The 19,730-nt window shown below is 21.0% G+C and overlaps 1 protein-coding gene across 10 annotated transcripts in view; it reads left to right on the forward strand.

Annotated features, from left to right (window-relative positions):
* The first annotated feature begins 6,649 nt into the window (after positions 1-6,649).
* LOC122511523 (neuronal PAS domain-containing protein 4) overlaps positions 6,650-19,730 on the forward strand; it is a 37,477-nt gene continuing 24,396 nt past the window's right edge. For 3 of the 10 annotated variants that reach the window (XM_043626820.1, XM_043626825.1, XM_043626821.1), the window contains exons 1-3: positions 6,671-6,787; positions 6,946-6,987; positions 9,305-9,486. In XM_043626820.1, coding sequence (XP_043482755.1) covers positions 6,777-6,787; positions 6,946-6,987; positions 9,305-9,486 — 235 coding nt within the window. In that variant the 5' untranslated portion in view covers positions 6,671-6,776. Of the gene's footprint in view, positions 6,788-6,945; positions 6,988-7,918; positions 8,099-8,591; positions 8,613-9,304; positions 9,487-19,730 lie in introns of those variants that run through there. The other 7 variants (XM_043626822.1, XM_043626824.1, XM_043626827.1 and 4 more) reach the window with 6 other exon arrangements.

The raw sequence follows: 19,730 nt of genomic DNA on the forward strand, positions 1-19,730 counted from the left end.
ACATTTTGAAAATAATTGAATTATCAAAAATTTTAATGAGAAATCTTTAAAGGTAAATTTAAAAATAAAAATTAATGAAGATTAGCTTCTAATTTTTTTAAATTAAATAATTTCAGTATTTTCAATTACATATTTAGAAAAATTCAAATATACATACAAAAATAATAACATTTTAGAATTACTTTGAATATTTTGGAGAAAAAAATCATGTTTAAAATTTTTAATTAAAATTCATAAAAAAATTTATTAATTTTTCAAATTATACAAAATTTCTTTTAAGAAATTCAATTATTTTCGAAAAATCACGTTAAAAAATTTTTAAAAACTAATTATTAGAATTGTTTTTTTAATAATTTATAATAATTATCTTCAAAAATGTAAAAAAAAAATTATAAAAATTTAGTTTCTGGACTCATTAAAATTTTGGAGATATCATGGTCCTGTTTATAATTAAAATTCTTCAAAAATTTAATCATTTTCAGTTGAAAATTATATAGAAAATAATTGAATTCAGGAAGGATTATAATTGTTAATTTTTAGAAATTATTAATTTCATAAATTTTACTTTTTTACCGTAAACATTAATATTTTCCTGTAAAAAGAATTTTGTCAGGGAAATTGATAAACTGAAACTTGTGACCACCTTCATTTAAAAATACATAAACTCAATTTTTTATAATAATTGTGACTCTCCATAGTTGTTTCTTAAGTTATTAAGGTATAATATTTTCAAAAAATTATAATAAAGAAATTCTTACAATTAATTTTTTACAAATATTTTTAAATAATTTTTGAACGATAATAGTTTTTTAAATTTTGAAAAATTTCCAAATAATTGAAATTTGGTAAAATCTTTTAAAAATAATTTAATTTTTGAAAAGTATAAATAAAAATGATAAAATTTTTGAAAAATTTTAATTATATACAGGCCCATGATTTCTCAAAAATTTTAATAAGTCGAAAAAGTAAATTTTTAATCTTAAAAAATTATTACAAATGAATTTTAATAATTAGTTTTTAAAAATATTTTATTAATGTAATTTTTCGAAAATAATTGTTAAAAGAATTTTTGTATAATTCAAAAAAACTAATGAATTTTTTGATGATTTTTAATTAAAAATTTTGAACATTATTGTTTTCTCTAAAATGTTAAAAATAATTCTAAAATGTTATTATTTTTGGAAATATATAATTGAAAATATCAAAAATATTGAATTTTAAAAAATTAGAATCTTATTTACATTTTTAAATTTACCTTTAAAGAATTTTCATTAAAATTTTTGATAATTCAATTATTTTCAAAATTTGCAATGAAAATTCTCCAAAAGTTGATTTTTAAAAATTCTTACAAAATACTTGAAATAAATTAATTATTTTTAATTAAAAATTAAAATTTTACAAAATTTTAACTATTTGAAAACAATTTTTAAAAGATTTGTTTATAGTTGTTTTCTGCATTATAAAAATCAAAATAAGTTGCACTTTTTACTAAAAATTGTGGTATTTCGTTGCAATGTTTGGAAGAAAAGTTGAAAAAATCGCAATTTTTGAAAATAAGTCGAAAAAGTCTCTATTTTCTTAATTTCCTTGATAAAAAATTTTTTTCATTACATTCACCTGGCTTAACTGACAAAATTTTTTTTTTATGTGTCATGGAAATTTTATCATTTATCACCTGGAAATCATGGAATTTTATAAGGAGAAATTTTTAGAAACCCTGTAGACGTAAATTATTGAAATCTCCAGAAGAAAAGAAAATCGACGCAAAGAAAGAATCAAAATTGTTTTCATTGAAAAGAAAGAAGTCTTCATTGAGCAAGAAGAGGATCATTTTAAGAAAAATTGTTGATTTGTCCGTTAAAATAATGGAAATAAACTACGAACAGTGAAAATGAAATGAGAAATAAAAATTAAGGAATGGAAAATAATCGAAAATTTAAAATATCGATTCAAATTTTGGAAATATTTTTTCTCAATATCAAGTTGAAAATTAACAGAGAAGAAATTGGAAATTCGATTAATATTTCCCTCTCGATCAACTGTTTTTGGAGATATTACACTAAAATAACAGGACTTGACTATTTAGAAACCACTTTACCAGACGGAATTTATATTCTGGCATTTTTTTTTCCCTCTTTTAGATGAAAAAAAAAGAAAAAAAGAAAAGAGAAAAAAAACTCGACCCTCTGAAGTAGTAGGTATCTGACAAACGTATCTGAGATACTTGTATCTAGATATTATACGGTACCGGTCTCGCGTATAAGCCGCTCGCGTAAAACGAATGCAAGAAGAGACATTACAAAAGTAGTGGGAGGCGATCGTGACCCGCGCGAGCAAGAAAGATAAATGATTAAAGACGCGAGAAAGAGAGATGAGACGAGTGACTGAGTCAGTAGTAAACCGAGCGAGTGAGTGGGTCAGCGAGAGAGTCGAGTTGTAATCGGGCATATAAACTAGAGGGTGGAACAAAGAGGGACGATGTGAGGGTGGCTGCGAGTGAGAGGGAATGACTCAGGGCACTTGAGGTCGAAAAGAAATACATAGTGATTCCTGCGAACCAACTTGGATAGACAGAGAGAAAGCGAGTGCAAAAGAGCCAAGTCTCTTGATCTTAAAAAGACTTAGGAGAGAAAAAGGTATATATATATAAAATGAAAAGAGACTTGTCTAAAGAGAGAAGGATGGGAGGAATGCTATTAAATTCTTGAGAATTTAGATAAGGAAAATCTCGAGTTGAAAATTCTGTTTTTCCTTTACTTTTACGATATTATAATGCAAAATACTTCCAGGAATTCAGAACAATTTCTATAAATTACATTTTCTTAATTCCTTAACTAATTGGTCATTTTTCGCTCATTCAACTTTTTGAATCAGCTTTCTTTATTCATTTTGGTTTCAAAATTTACGTTTGAATTTTCGATCATCAATTTTTCTCATCTTGTACAAGAATTTAGTTTCTTTTCTTCTTTGAGATTTTATGAAAATTAATATAAACGAAAATTAGTTTCTGTTTAAAAAATTTCGTCTGAACTAAAATTAGTAGGAAAAAAAATAAATAAAATCAGTTCTAATTTAGGAAAAATTTATTATCAATTTTAGTTTAAAAAAACAATACGGAAAAGGGAATAAATAACTTTTACAACTTTCGTAGTAAAATCTAAACTGACAGGAACTTTTGCGAATTTCTGCTTTGCAATTTTTACTAATTTCGGAATAAGTAACATTTTGGTAAAATTTGCTTCGAACGTAGCAAACTTTACTCCGAAATTAGTAAAATTTGCAAAGCATTTTAGTAAAATTTACTTCGAACGTAGCAAACTTTATTAGTTTAAAATAGTTTAAAATAAGTTTGAAATTGCAAAGCAGAAATTCACAGAAGTTTTGGGAAATTCGCAGAAGTTTTCTTTGTAAATCGTAAAAATAGCCAATTTTTTCCGTGTAAAATAAACTAAAATTAGTTTCAGTTTTGGAAAATCTGTATAATTTGAAATTAGTTTTAGTTTTAAAAAATCAAGTATAAACTAAAATTAGTTTTTGTTAAAAAAATTAGTGTTAAACCAAAATTGTTTTTTGTTCAGAAAATTAGTGTTAAACAAAAATTGTTTTTGTTCAAAAAATTAGTGTAAACAAAAATTATTTTTTGTTCAAAAAATTAGTATTTAAACTAAAAGTAGTTTTCGTTTAACAATTAGTGTAAAATTTTGAATAATTTATAAAGAAATATTATTTAAAATTTACAATTTTATTAACGAAAAAATCGTTTTTATAGGAAAAGGAAGAAAAGCGGAGAAGAAAGAGAGTGCATCCTAAAAGTCTTGATGACAAGGAAAAAAAAGATCAACAAATTGTCACACTTGCAAGATTTGACAATTTACTTGCAGACAACCGAAAGCGGAAAAAAAGGAAAGGTGACTAAAAAGAAAATTATAAAAATATATTTTATCCTTTAATAGTACTCTAAAAAAAAATATGATTCACAAGTTACAAACTTCTGCAAATAAACGAATTCTTTTTTGGCGATAAAAATATTTTCTAAAATTATATCTATACAATAAATATAGCAAAAACGAAATTAAATATTTAGAAACTTTATGATTTATTCTTTTTATAGGTGACGCAATATTTTTTTCATTAAATTTAAAATTTGAAGAAAAAGCAAATGAATTTCCTTCATTAGAATGTTCAAAACTTTAAGGAATTTCAAAAAACTAGCTCAAATTTTGAATAATTTGAAATTCAAAGTTTAAAAAAACTCATATTAACCATTTAATTGTAATTTATAATTTTCAAAAAGTTTAATAAAATTTTTTGCAGGAATTCAATAATTTTCTAAAATTTTCATAAAATTCATCAGAAAAATTCAATTATTTTTATAAATAATAACATTCATCGAAAAAATTCAATTATTTTCGTAAATAATAAAATTCTTCTTAGAAATTCATTAATTTTTTCAAAAAAATCAAATTCTTTCCAGAAATTCAATTATTTTTCTTAAACTGTAAAATTTAAATAAAATTTTCCTCAAATTTCAATTATTTTTATATTATTTTTTTTTATTATATTCATCGAATCAATTCAATTATTTTTATAAATAATAAAATTCTTTGCAGAATTTCAATTATATTTTCTAAACATTTAATAAAATTCTCCCCAAAATTTCAATTATTTTCATAAATAATGAAATTCTTCCCAGATATCTAATTATTTTCTAAACTTTTAATAAAATTCTCAATTTCAATTATTTTAAAAAATTTTTATAAAATTCGTTAAATCAATTCAATTATTTTCATAAATAAAATAATTTCTCTCTGAAATCCAATTATTGTTAATACAATTTGAATAAATTTCTGAAAACTAATTATTTTCAAAAAAATTTCATAAAATTCATCGAATCAATTCAATTATTTTCAATTTTCTTTTCATAAATAATAAAATTTTTTCGCAGAAATTTAATTATTTTCTATAGATTTTAATAAAATTTCTTGAAAGAATTCTATTATTTTCTCAAGTTTTGATAAAATTCTTTAAAGGAATTTTTGGAAGGATTCAATTATTTTCATAAATAATCAAAATCTCAGGAATTCAATTATTTTCAAAAATTTTAATAAGATCTTTCACAAATATTCCATTGTTTTCATAAATTATAAAATTGTTAATAGGAATTCGATTATTTTCATAAGTAATAAAATTCATTAGAGGAATTGAATTATTAAAAAAAATTTAATAAAACCTTTTGCAAAAATTCAATTTTTTTATAATTAAATTTTTTGCTGGAATTCAATTATTTTCTAAAATTTTAATAAAATTCTTCGCAACAATTCAATTTTTTTTAGTAAATAGAATAATTATTCACATATTTTTATAAGTTTTATTAAATTCCTCACATGAATTAAATTATTTTAATGGAAAAAAATTCTTCGCAGAAATTATTTTTTCTTCAATACAATAAGTATCATAATCCATATTTTACATTAATAAAAATTAGTTTTTTTTTACAATAATATAATTATAAGCAACTATTAATGCAAAATAAATTTGTTTAATTGAATTTTTTTTAATAATCAAAACATTAAATCATACATAATTTTATTAATTTAAAAAATTTAACATTTAAGAAGAAAAATTATGAAAAAGATTAGAAAACAAAAACGCGAACAAACGTAACTAACTTCAAACTGATTCAAAATTTGAACTGACATAAAAAATACAACGTCTATTAATTGGTTTAATTAATTAAATTTAATGAATAATAGGTTACCTATAAATAATAATAAATAACTAAAGAAAATAAAATAAATAAAATAAAACTTAAAGACAGTAATAATAGCTGAACAAAAAGGAAGAATTATTGAAATGAGTAAACAATATTTCTCAATTTGCTAATAATAATAATTTGCTAATAGCTTGAGTTTAGTTTGATTCAAAAAAATTATTTTCTAAGTCTCGAGAGTAAGTATTAATTTTATAATTATAATAAATATATATTATTTTTCTTCTTATTATTATTATTATCATTATTATTATTGCATTACATTGTAAACAATGAAGATATAATGATACAAAATATAGTTTAAATTTTTCAGTTTTTCTTTAGTTTTTTTTTTTTTTATCGTAGAGGGGACTAAATTTTTTTTCCGTTTTTAATAAACCAGTCACGTCTCATTATTATGATTATTTTCCGTAGGAAATTTTTCAAATTCATTATCAAACTGGCCACGGAGGTAATTCCAAGGAGATGATCACATGGGATAAGAGGAAGCGAGTATTGAACGAGGATGAAATGAATCGATGGGAAAATTGGTGTAAGAGAGAAACAAATATTTACCGAAGAGAAAGACGAAGAAACAAAAGGGTTGAAGGGAAAACGAAGAGAGCGAATAGCTAAGAAAACAAGATGGGGGAGTGGGGCATTTGAAAAAAAGTAGTAGAAGAAGAAGAAGAATGATGATGAAGACTGTGATGAAGAAAAGGAGAAAGAAAAAGAAGGAGAAGGAGAAGAGGAAAAAGGCGAAAGAGACGAAGAAGAAATAGAAGAAGAAGAAGAAGAAGAAGACGACGAAGAGGAAGAAGTAGAAGAAGTTGGAGGTGGAGGTGGAGGAAAAGAACGAAGCAGGAGAACCAGCCTCCGCAACGTACCCACGTGTTCAGTATAGTAGCGCGTTATGACCCGGATGTTAGATTGCAGCTGCAGTTTCGCGAGAACCTGCCGTCCCGGATGTCCCTCTCGACGTCGTTTAGCCATCCTCCACTAATGTCCTCCTCCTGGTCATCGAAATATGTTCAATCGGTAAGTCCACGAGTTTATTCATCAAAAAAAATTGTTTTTCTAACGCCACCACCACTTTCGATGGTCAATTTGTTTTTCTCAACCCTTTCGATTGCCGAGAATAATTCTTCACTTGCGCGAGTGAATTTTTTTTTATCCCCTTTTTCTTGTGATTCAAGTGAAAATTTCGAAAATTTTGGACAAAGCTTTATGGAGCTGGGGTGAGTAACGAGGCACAAATTCTCATTAGAATCATTTTCAATTTCAACAGACAGCAATTTTCGTCTTAGATTTTTATTCCTTATTTTCTTTTCATTTCTATTTTTAATTTTATTTTGATTTTATTTTAATTTTTGGATTGATTTTGAATTTATTTCGATTTTATTCTAAACTTATTGATTTTTATTTTATTTTAATTTCTATTTTAATTTTATTTTGATTTCGATTTTAATTTTATTTCGATTTTATTTTGACTTCGATTTTATTTTGATTTCGATTTTAATTTTATTTTAATTTGTTTTACTTTTACACTTCCAAATTCTCTATTTAGTAAAATTTTCTTTAAGTTTTCCCCCTAATTTCCTTTAGTTTTCAATTCTTTTTTTCTATTTTTATTCTTTTAAAAAATAAGAAATATTTTTATTCTCAAAAAAAATGTATTTTTATTCTCCCAAAAAAATAAGAAATATTTTTATTCTCCTAAAAAATAGGAAATATTTTTTTTCTCCTAGAAAATAAGAAATATTTTTATTCTCCTTAAAACTAAGAAATATTTTTATTATCCCAAAAAAAAAGAAATATTTTTATTCTCCTTAAAACTAAGAAATATTTTCATTCTCCCAAAAAAATAAGAAATATTTTTACGCAAAATCGAAAAAATAAATCATTTCCAATCTTTATTTTCCGAACGATTAGAATTATTATTTGCTTTTTCAGAAAACAAAAATAAAGAAGTTATTAATTTTTTTTTTTTTTTTGATGATAAAAAGACAAATATACTCCGGTTTTTTATTAGAATATCTAGTAAAAAATTTCTTGTATCAGAGAGATAGAGGGGAATCAAATATTTTTTTATTTCGTGATAAGGATGAAACTAAAAGAAAATTCTTTTTTCCAAACTGATTGTGTTATATTCTTTTTTGTGCGAAAGAAAAAAAAATTCAGTTTGCCAAAATTCGAAAGAGAGGAAAAGATTTTTTTTCAGTTTTAAATTCTTTTGAGTGACTCGTTTTAAATTAAAAAAAATTTTGGATTTGAAAAAAAAGAAATAAATATTTAAAGTGATCGGGCACAAAAAGTCTCTATAAATTTTCTGTTATAAATAATGGATAGGTAAACATTGACCATTAATCATGAATTAAACATGAAGTTATTTATTCCTATATATATATACGTTGTTCGTTATCGTTTACCCAGAGCAGAATTCCCATAAAATGAAAGTTAATCGACATTTTTTTAGTGATGCAAATTATAAATTTTTCATTTTTATTTATTTACAAAAATTATTCATTTGTTACTATTTTTTTAATTGTCTCAAAATTTTTTCAGTATTGTAAAATCAAAATTTTTATAAAATTAGAAGAAAACGTATGTAAATGTGGTTAATTTTATCATTCCTTGTTTAATTGTATTTTTTATGCAGACTATGAATTTTTATTCGTTTTTTTATTCAGACAATTAAATTCCGTTATTGTCGCTTGAAGAAAAATATTAATTTAATGGAAATATTTCTCGCTACTTGGAAAACTTGTCTTTTTTAATTACTTTACCAAAAGAAAAAGGAAAGGAAACGGAAAAATTTTTTCTGGGGATTAAAATTTGTAATTAATAATTAAGTGAAAATTTGGTAATTTATAATTAAGGAACAATTTAGTAATTTAGTAATTAAAAATTGAGTAAAATTTTGTTATTTATAATTGGGTAACAATGTAGTAATTGATAATTTTGTAACTAATAATAATTATATCGAATTATAATTTTCGAATTTTATTTATTATTTTGAATTATAATTCGAATTATCAATTTCAATTCGAAATAATTATAAATCGAAATTAAAATTATTCGGAATAATTATAAGTCAAACAAAAAATTGTTGGAAATAATTGTAATTCGAAATGAAAATTATTCGGAGTAATTATAATTCGAAACGGAAATTATTCGAAATAATTATAATTCAAAGCGAAAATTATTCGAAATAATTATAATTCGAAACAATAATTATTATTCGAAGTAAAAATTATTCGAAATAATAATACAGTTCGAAATAAAAATTGTTTGAAATAATTATAAAATCTAAGTAATAATTATATAATTCGAAACAATAATTTTTCGAAAGAATAGTAATTACAATATTATGAATAATAATTATTAATTATCGATGAATAATTTGATTAGTTTAATTAAGGAATGAATTAATAATAATAATAGAATTATAAAAATAATTTGATTAGTTTAATTAAGGAATGAATTAATAATAATAGAATTATAAAAATGTGAATTAGCATCATAACGAGTGATAATATTGACTTTTGCTTGAAGGATAGATGCGAGCAAGTCGACGAAAGGTGCGAGCAAATTACGAAGGGACCTGATAAACGCAGAAATCGCGAATCTACGTGATCTTCTGCCACTTCCGCCTTCGACGCGACAGAGGCTCTCTCAACTTCAACTTATGGCATTAGTTTGTGTCTTTTTACGTAAAGCCAACTATTTTCAGCACGGTGAGACACAATTTCTATTAGCGTTCACATTTTTAATTTCATAATTTTACCATTTTTAATTCTACAAACAAAAAGGGAAAAAAAATCTTTCATAATTTATTCACTCGACAAAAAAAGCGCTATAAAATTATACGCAATTAACTCTAGAAAATTGTTTTAATAATTGACAATTTTCGTTCTAGAATTGTTTCAAGTAGGGGGAAAAATTTCTATTTAATTGTCAACACACTTTTTTGACGTTTAAAATATTTCATTTTCATTTCATATTTCATTTTCTTTTTTGATTAATCTGTATAATTTAATTAACAATTTATTTATTTATTCTCAAAATTCATTCATTACTTTTTCTTTTTTAATTTTTAATTTTGTAAGTTTTTGAAAAAATTCCTTTTTAACTGTCAATTTTTTTACATTTATTGAAAAAATATATTTTAATCTCTTTTTTAATCAACAATTTAATTAATTTTTTAATTTTAATTTTTGATTTCATAATTTTTTGGAAAAATACCTTTTTAATTGTCAGCACTTTTTTTGTTGCAAGAAAATATTTCTCATTCCTTTTTGTAACTAATTCGTATTTTTTTAATTAACAAATGAATTAATTTTTTCTATTTTAAAAATTGAGAAGCGCAAAAATATTTAAAATATTGTTATTTTGTATTAATAATATTGTTAAATTAACAATATTTTTAATATTTTTGAAAGTGAAAAATTAATTCAATTGGTAATTAAAAAGTACAAATTAATTACGAAAGGAAACAAAATATTTCTTGCAATTAAAAAAAGTGCTGTTGAAATAACAATATCTCGAATTTTTTTTCGACTTCTCAATTTTTAAAATAAAAAAATTAATTCTTATTTGTTAATTAAAAAAAAAATACAAATTAATTACGAAAAGGAACGAAATATTTTTTTGCAACAAAAAAAAGTGCTGACAATTTTAAAAAATATATTTTTCCAAAAAATTATGAAATTAAAATTGAAAAATTAATTAAATTGGTGATTAAAAAAGAGATTGAAAAATATTTTTTCAACAAATATAAAAGAAAAAAAATATTGACAGTTAAAAAGGAATTTTTTCAAAAACTTACAAAATTAAAAATTAAAAAAGAAAAAATAATTAAATTGTTAATTAAATAATACAGATTAATAAAATTTTTGAATATTTTGAAATTGAAAAATTAATTTAATTCTTAATTAAAAAAATACAAATTACAAAAGGGAACGAAATATTTTTTCGCAACCAAAAAAGGTACTGACAATATTAAATATTTTTGATAATATAAAAATATTTCTTTTTGGTAATAAATTAAAATTTGTCAATAAACTAAAAATGAAATTGTAATTTATACAATTCTTTTGTTAATTTATTGAATTAGCGATTGATTCACTGAATAGAAGATTGTTTAAAGTACGAAATTCTAAATTCTAAATTCTAAATTTAAAACTACAAATGAAGGAAAAAAGTCAATCAAATATGGAAGTAAAAAATGGAGTTTTTCTTTTCGAGTTTTAAATGAAAATGAAAAAGAATATGAGACAAGGGTGAAAGGGGGAGAAGGAATTCCTTGATTTAATATAGATTTTAAAAGCATTGTTCCAATGGGTATACAATGTGTCCTCCAGCGAAATGAGGTTCAACTTCTTTAGAAAAAACAATTTTTTTTACCCTTCCGAGTTACAATACTGTATCGGTTTTTGTATCTCATTCTATCTTTGTATTTCTTTGGAAGAAAAAATATCGTTACTTGTGGCGTAAGAACAATAGAAAGTACAATCTGTTTCAAAAGTTGCTTGGGGGTGCCATGTATCAAGAGAGAAAGAAAAAGAGAAAGAGACGTTTGGGTCACGAATCAAAAGATTATGAATTCAAATATGACCCCGGCTTAAAACAAAATTTTATGTTTCGCTCGCTTCATATTATTTTCATTTTCAATTTTGCTTCTGTTTATTTTCATTTAATTTAATGTAAATTTAATCATTTATAACAAAACATCTTTTTTTGAAAAAAAAATGTCTACTGCTTGATTTTCTTTTTATTTTATATTTTATTATCAAAAAGTACGTATAAAAAATAAAAATTGAGAAAAAATTTTTCTTTTTCTTTTCGAAATGAAAACGAACTAAATTTTTATTCGGAGAAGTCAAAAATAAAAATAAAAGCATTTGAAACGAAATGTTTCAATTATGGAACAAAATCAAGACGGGAAATTTACTTCATTTAAAACAGAAATATTTAAAAAAAACTTAATTTAAAAATACACGAAAATTTGCAATTAAGAGAAAATTATTTTTTCTCTTCTCAAAATGAAAATGAACTGAATTTCCATTCGTAAAAATGAACTAAGAAAAAATGATTTTTTTGTAAGTGAAAATTTTTATAGATTTCAAATGCGGAAAAAAATAAATAATTCTAAACGAATTTAAAAATGCATGAAAAATTGAAATTAAGAGAGAAAATTAATTGTCCACTTTTTCAAATAGAAAGAAATTAAATTTTTATTCGTAAAAAGTAAAATTAAATATAGAAAAAAAATTCTTGTTAAATTTTGAAAATTGTTTGCAAAGAACAAAAAGGTTTCAAGGTGCGGGAAAAAAAAATTAAAACTGGAAATTTTCCGCATTTAAAATAAAAATATTTTTGAAAAAAAATTCCAAATGAATTTAAAAATAATATACGAAAAATTGAAATTGAGAGAAAATTAATTTTTCACTTTTCCAAATGAAAAATAAATTAAATTTTTATTCGTCAAAAATCTTCTATAAAGAATTTTGTCAAAAAATTTGAGAATAATTGAATTTCTTCGAAGAATTTTATTATTAATGAAAATAATTGAATTCTTGCAGACGAATTTTATCGAAAAATTTAAAAATAATAGAATTTCTCCGAAGAATTTTATTATTTATGAAAATAATTGAATTCTTGACAAGAATTTTATTAAAATTATTGAAAATCCTAATTAAATTCTTTTGAAGAATTTCTTTCATTTTTTTCTTTAATTAAAGGAGTTTGTATAATAATTTTAACTCAAAATTTTGACACTAATTGAATTTTATAAACAATTTCTTTCAATTTTTTAAAATAATCGTGTTTCTTAACAATTTAAATTAAACAATTAAATTATTGAATTTTATAAAAATTTTTAGAAAACTATTAAATTCTTCTCAGAATTTTATTAAAATATAGAAAACAATAAAATTCTTTCGAAAAAAGATTGAATTGTTTCTAAGGATTTTTTATAATTTTAGAAAATAATTTAATTCTTTTCAAAAATTTTATAACAAATTTAGAAAAAAATTGAATTATTTCGTAAAATTTTATTGAAAAGTAATTAAATTTTTGCAAAGATTTTACTATATTTAAAAAAATAATTGAATTGTTTCGAAGAATTTTTAAAAATTTTAGAAAATAATTGAATTCTTTCGTGAAATTTTATTATAAATTAAAAAGAAATTTAATTCTTTGATAAAATATTTTTAAAATTTTATTAAAAGTAATTGAATTTTTGCAAAGAATTTTACTATTTATAAAAATAATTGAATTTTTTCGTAGGATTTTTAAAAATTTTAGAAAATAATTAAGTTCTTTCGAGAAATTTTGTTGAAGGTTTTAAAAAATTGAATTTTGGCAAAAATATTTACTATTTATAGAAATAATTGAATTCTTTCAAAGAATGTTATTATTTATGAAAAGCATTGAATTCTTGTGAAGAATTATATTTAAATTTTTGGAAATTTACTGTGAAACAAAAATATGTTTGTAAAAAAATTTCAACATAATTTAAAAATTCATAAAAAATAGAAATTAAGAGACAATTCTTTATTTCACTTCTCACAAAAGAACGATAAGGTTTCAAATACAGAAAGAGAATCAAGAAGGAAAATTTACTTTTCGCCTTTTTTTCTTTAATTTTTTTTTCGACTGTGACATAAATGGGAAAATTGTTTTTTTTTAAATGTAAACACAAGTTTGTTATCGGTTTTTGAACTGAAAGTCTAATCTATTCTCTTCTTTTATAAGCCAGTGTTGTAAGTTCTGGTTTCGATTTTCTCCCCTGTCATTATGAAATATTTCACATCCACTTCTCACAATGGATAAAATGACGCTGAATTATTATAAGTACTTGGTATTTCACTTCAAGCTCCTTATCCTTAAACGCCGATTCTATAAAACCCACAAAGGTTTCGTAGTCTTATAATGAAAGTTTTGATGTAGAAAAGAAAAATGTTGAGGAGAGAAAAAAATATTTCCTCCAAAGTGCAGCCATTTACAATGTTACAACATTATTTCACGACGAGGTGAATTGACGGTGTCGATTATCTTTGATTCTGGCCATAATATAATTCGATAGAAAATAAATTCCCCACCACATGCATATACATTCAATCGTTACCAATTTTCCGTTCGTTGATCCTTTAGCATTAGAAATCGACACTGGAAAAAATTTATTTATTTATTTATTTATATTTTAGACAAATTTATGTTATTTTCATTTTTTTTTAGTTATTTAAATGTTAGAATGCAGATATTCGAAAAAAATTAGCGAAGGTAATTAAAAATGTCCTGGAAAATTAGGAAATTCAAATTTAGAAACGAATATTTTATTTTTACCAGGATTTTTACTTTTAAACAAAAATTTTAAATACTTTAACTTTAAATTTTTTTTCTTTAAAAATTGAAGTAAAAAAAATCCGAGAAGTGAATTTCTCGTTTTGGTTTTTTGTTTATTTTTCGTATTTGAAACCTTTTCGTTTCTTGTAAAAAATTTGCGAAAATTTTACAAAAAAAAATTATTTCTATTTACTCTACGTTTACTTTTCTCGAATGAAAATTTAGTTAATTTTCATTTTAACTTTGTTTTTATTTTAATCTTATATTCCAATTAAAAATTGCATTTAAATATTTTAATTAAAAAATTTTGCTATGAATTAATAGTCATAGCAAAATTTTCTCTTTTCAACAATAATTTTCAAATTTTAACGTTTTTTTAATTTTATATTTTGACATTCTAATTTCAGTTTTCAATTTTTTTTATTTGGAAAGTTTAATTTCAATTTTACGTTTCAATTTTATTACAAGATTTTAATTTACTTTTCTAATTAATAATTTTGATTGTAATTTTAATTAAAAATTGCTGTTTTAAGTAATAAATATTTGTAAAAAAAATAATTTGATTTTAAAACGTAAATATTTGAAAAAATTAACGAAGACAATTAGAAATATTTTTGAAAATTAAGAAATTTTTAATGTTCTAACGAATTACAATTTTTATTCAAGTGAAAAAATAATTTCACTTTTAAACAAGAATTTTATAAATTTTGACTTTTTTATGATTTATTATTTTTATATTTTCAATTTTAATGAAACATTTCAATTTTTTAATTTCATTAAAAAAATGTAATTGAATCTTTTTAGTAAAACTTTTATTTGAATTTTTTAATCTAGAATTGCAATTGAATATTTTAACTAAAAAAATGGAATTGAATATTTGAATTAAAAATTGCAATTCAATATTTTTACTGATAATTTCAATTTAATATTTTAATTAAAATTTACAATTGAATCTTATTTAATTAAAATTTGCAATTAAATCTTCTAATTAAAAATTTTCAATAGAATATTTTAACTAAAAAGTGAAATTGAATAATGAAATTAAAAATTACAATTTAATAGTTTTCTTAAAAATTGTAATTCAATATTTTAATTAAAATTTACAATTTAATCTATTAATTAAAATTTGCAATTTATTTCCAAAAATTACAATCGTAATTCTTTCCGAATTCAACTATTTTCTGGAATTTTCACTTAAAATAGTTCGAAAGTTAAATAATTTAAAAAATATATATTTAAAAATTATTAAACTTCTACATCAATTGAAATTTTCAACAAAATTTTTATTTTGAAACCTTCTGAAATTTAATTATTTATAAAGTTGATACTGTAATTTTTCCAAACTTGAAATATTTTCTAGAATTCGTTACTAAAATTCTTTTCTAATCTAATTATCATTTTTAATCATTAAAAAATTTTTTTTTATAATTCAATTCAAAAATAAAAAAATTCATTTAAAATACGTCTAAAATTTAATTTCTCACCTTCAATGTAATTTTACAAAATTTATATTATTAAAAAATTTTCTCAATTACATATATACTTTCTGGTTTTCATAACAAATTTAAAAAAATAAATTTTTTTCAAAAAACCAAACTACATTAGAATTTTTAATTAAATTTTTTTTAAATTCAACACTTTTTAAAAATTTTAATTTCAAACCTTCTGCAATTTAATTGTTACTAAAAAGTACAAAAATGTAATTTTTTTTTTTAATTTTATTATTTTCTTGAATTTTAACTAGAATTGTTTAAAACTTTTATATTAATTTTTTATTGAAAATTTGTATTTCTAAAAATTGCTTGAAACTTTTCCAATATTTAATTACTTTCTAGAATTTTTAACTAAACTTTTTCACTAAATAAATTAATTTTCATAATTTTTAAAAAGTTTTTTGGAACTTTTCTAATATTTAATTACTTTTTAGAATTTTTAACTAAACTTTTTCACTAAATAAATTAATTTTCATAATTTTTGAAAAGTTTTTTCAAGAATTCAATTACTAAAAAAATACTCAATTTTTCATAATAATTGTAACTGTAAAACTTCATGTTTTGTTTTTAAAAAAAATTATTGAGGTGAATTATTGAAATTATTAAAAATAATCGATTTTTAAAAAATGATAATAAAAAGATTCTTAAAATTAGTCATTTATACGTATTTTTCAATAATTTTTTAAATATAACAGATTTTTCAATTATATAATTTGGAAAATTTTCAATTAACTGAAATTTAGAAAACAAATTTATTTTAGTAAAATTTTCTGAAAATAATTGAATTTTATAAAAGAATTTTATAGATTTTTGAAAAATATTGAAAAAATAATCAAGTTTTTGGAGAATTTTAATTAGAAGTATAAAATCTTTGAATTAAAATTTGCAATAAAATATATTTACAACGAAATGAAATTGTGAACTGAAATTAAAAATTACAATAAAATGTTTTAGTTAAAAATTATAATTCAATATTTTAATTAAAATTCGCATTTGACTCTTTTCATTAAAATTTGCAAATGAATCTTTTAATTGAAAATTTCAATTGAATATTTTAACTAAAAACTGGAATTAAATATTAAAATTAAAAATTGTAATTGAATATTTTAATTAATAATTTCAATTTATTATTTTTAAAATTTTAATTTAATACCCTAACAAAAAATAGCAATCATTGAAGGTTTTATTCAAATATTTAAAATAACTGTTTCGTTGTCTCGATAATTTCAAATTCAAAACTTTACCAAACTTTACAAAAAAAAAATTCAAACCTTTGAAAGAAATATTTTTTGTAAATTAATCTTTTTTTCTTTTAAAAACTTGAACTTTAAAAAAATTTTTTTTTTTTAGTATTTATCTAAAATTAATTTTTTAAACATTACTTTGTATAGTAAAAAACGTACTTTTTGTTCTGTTTATTTATTAAGTGCAATTTTTTTATTGCTAAAAATCCGAATCTAAAAGAGGAAAAAAAATAAGAAACAATCGGAAAAAGGAAGAGAAAAAGAGTTAAAAAATTGAGAAATAAAATTTAAAATATGGGGAAAAAATTAAAATGCAGAAATTGGTTAGTTGAAGAAAAGGAAAATAGAGAGGAAATTAGAGAAGAAAGAATAAAATAGACTAATATAGAAGTTGGTATTATAATTGAACGTAGTATAGACGAGACAGACATAAGGTCTTTGCAAGAAGGTAAGAAGGTAAGAACCGCGGGCGCGTTCAAACTCCGCGAAGTCTAAGCGCGAGTTCCGGGTGATCCGCTGACCTCTCGGCCTCTGCAACAACACTCTCACGCTCCTGTAACCCATACTCCCCCTATGTCCCCTTCATTCTGTCCCCCTTCCTTCCCCCCAATCTTTCTCCATAGGGGACTATGGTATCTCCCATAGTGTGCCCTCCTACCGCGATGCAAAATCCAAGCGCCAACGGAGCATTGCATTCTTCGTGAAAAGTTTTCCTAGCGCCAACGAAAATCCATCAAAAATTTAGAAAAAAAAACCATAAAACCCTTTTTTGTATTTTACATTTTACAATTTTCGATTTTTTTCCAAAAATTTTTCCTTCTATTTTTATTTATTATCAGAATTTTTTTTTACTTTCGTTTTACTGGTTATCGCTATTTTTACTTTTTTTTTATTGTTTATCATTATTTTTTACTTTTTTTATTGTCTATCATTTTTTTTTACTTTCGTTTTACTGGTTATCGTTATTTTTAGTTTTTTTTTATTGTTTATCATTATTTTTTACTTTTTTTATTGTCTATCGCTATTCTTACTTTTTTATTATCATTATTTTTACTTTTCTTTATTGATTATCACTAGCAAAGGTTACGCGCGGAACATGATATTTAATTCATTATTATTATTATGCAAATTACAAAATTTATTATTTGCAAATTTAAATTATTGAATGATTTCATAATCAAAATTTAAAAAATTCTCTTATGAAGTATACATAGGTAATTAATTATTATTTATTAAATTATTTTAAAATTTAAATACACAATTTTAATAAAATTTCATAAAAAAATTCAATTATTTTCTAAAATTTGAATAAATCCATTGAAACAGTTCAATTTTTTTTTTAAATACTAAAGTCTTTGCAAACATTCAATTATTCTCAATTATTTTAATTTTTTCCTTCTCGTTTTCTTCTGGTTGTTTAAAATCGTTTTTTTCTGAAAAAGTACTTGAAAAATTTCTTAATTTTTAAAATGTTTAATAAATTTCTGGAAAATTATTCAAATATCTTCTTTAAAACTTTAGAAATTTCAATTATAATTAAAAAGCAATTAAAGTAATTCTAAAATTGAGTTAATCTTGAAAATAAAATTATTTCTAAAATTGTCTTTAAAATTTATTTTAGAAATTCAATTTTATTATTTGTAAAGATAATTAAATTCTTGCCTGAGATTTTATTAAAAATTTTGAAAATAATTGAATTTTTGCGAAGAATTATCTTAAAACTGTTAAAAATAATTGAATTCTTTACAGTAATAGAACTAAAATTATATTGAAAGTAATTGAATTTTTGCGACGAATTTTATTAAAATTTTTGAAAATAATTGAATTTTTGCGAAGAATTTTATAAAAGTTTTAGTAAATAATTGAATTTTTGGGAAGAATGTTATTATCAATTAAGAGAATTGAATTTTTGAGAAGACTGATATTAACATTCTTAAAAATAATTGAATTCCTACGAAGATTTTTATTATTTATGAAAATAAATTGTATTTTAACGAAGAATTTTATTATTTGTAAAGATAATTAAATTCTTGCCTTGGATTTTATTAAAAATTTTGAAAATAATTGAATTTTTGCGAAAAATTATCTTAAAACTGTTAAAAATAATTGAATTCTTTCCAATAATTGAACTAAAATTATATTGAAAGTAATTGAATTTTTGAAAATTTTGAAAATAATTAAGTTTTTGAGAAGAATAAATTATATTAAAAGGAAAGAAAAATAAAAGAATTCAATTATTTTCTGAAATTTGAATAAATCCAATAAAACAATTCAATTATTTTTTTTTAAATAGTATAAATTCTTTGCAAACATTCAATTTATTTATTATTTATTATTTATTATTTAACATTTATTTATTTATTTAAAATCTTTTTTTCTGTAAAATTCCTTAATTTTCAAAACGTTTAAAAAATTTCTAGAAAAATATTCAAATATCTTCTTCAAAAGTTTAGAAATTTCAATTATAATTGAAAAATAAATAAAGTAATTTTAAAATTGACTTATTCTCAAAAATTCAATTATTTCTAAAATTGTCTGTAGAATTTATTTTAGAAATTCAATTATTTTGAAAATTTTTTAGAAATTTCTTGTAAAATATTTAATTATATTCTATAAAAATTAGAAAATGATACAATTTGTTTATAAAAATTTAATTACAGTCAATTTTTTAAATAAAATTCTTGAAAAATAAAATTATTTTTTATAGAATTTAAAAGCTAATTTTTTTGAATTTTAAATACAATTTCTTTAAAAAATTCAACTAGGTACATTAAAAAATTTTTATTAAATTCTTCGCAAAATTTCAATTATTTTCAATAAATAATAACATTTTTCAGAAGAATTTAATTATTTTCAATAGAAATTTAATTAAAATTTCACGAGAGGATTCAATTC

This window comes from Leptopilina heterotoma, unplaced genomic scaffold (genome assembly GCF_015476425.1).
Source record: "Leptopilina heterotoma isolate Lh14 unplaced genomic scaffold, ASM1547642v1 Lhet_85, whole genome shotgun sequence".
Lineage (NCBI taxonomy): Eukaryota > Metazoa > Arthropoda > Insecta > Hymenoptera > Figitidae > Leptopilina > Leptopilina heterotoma.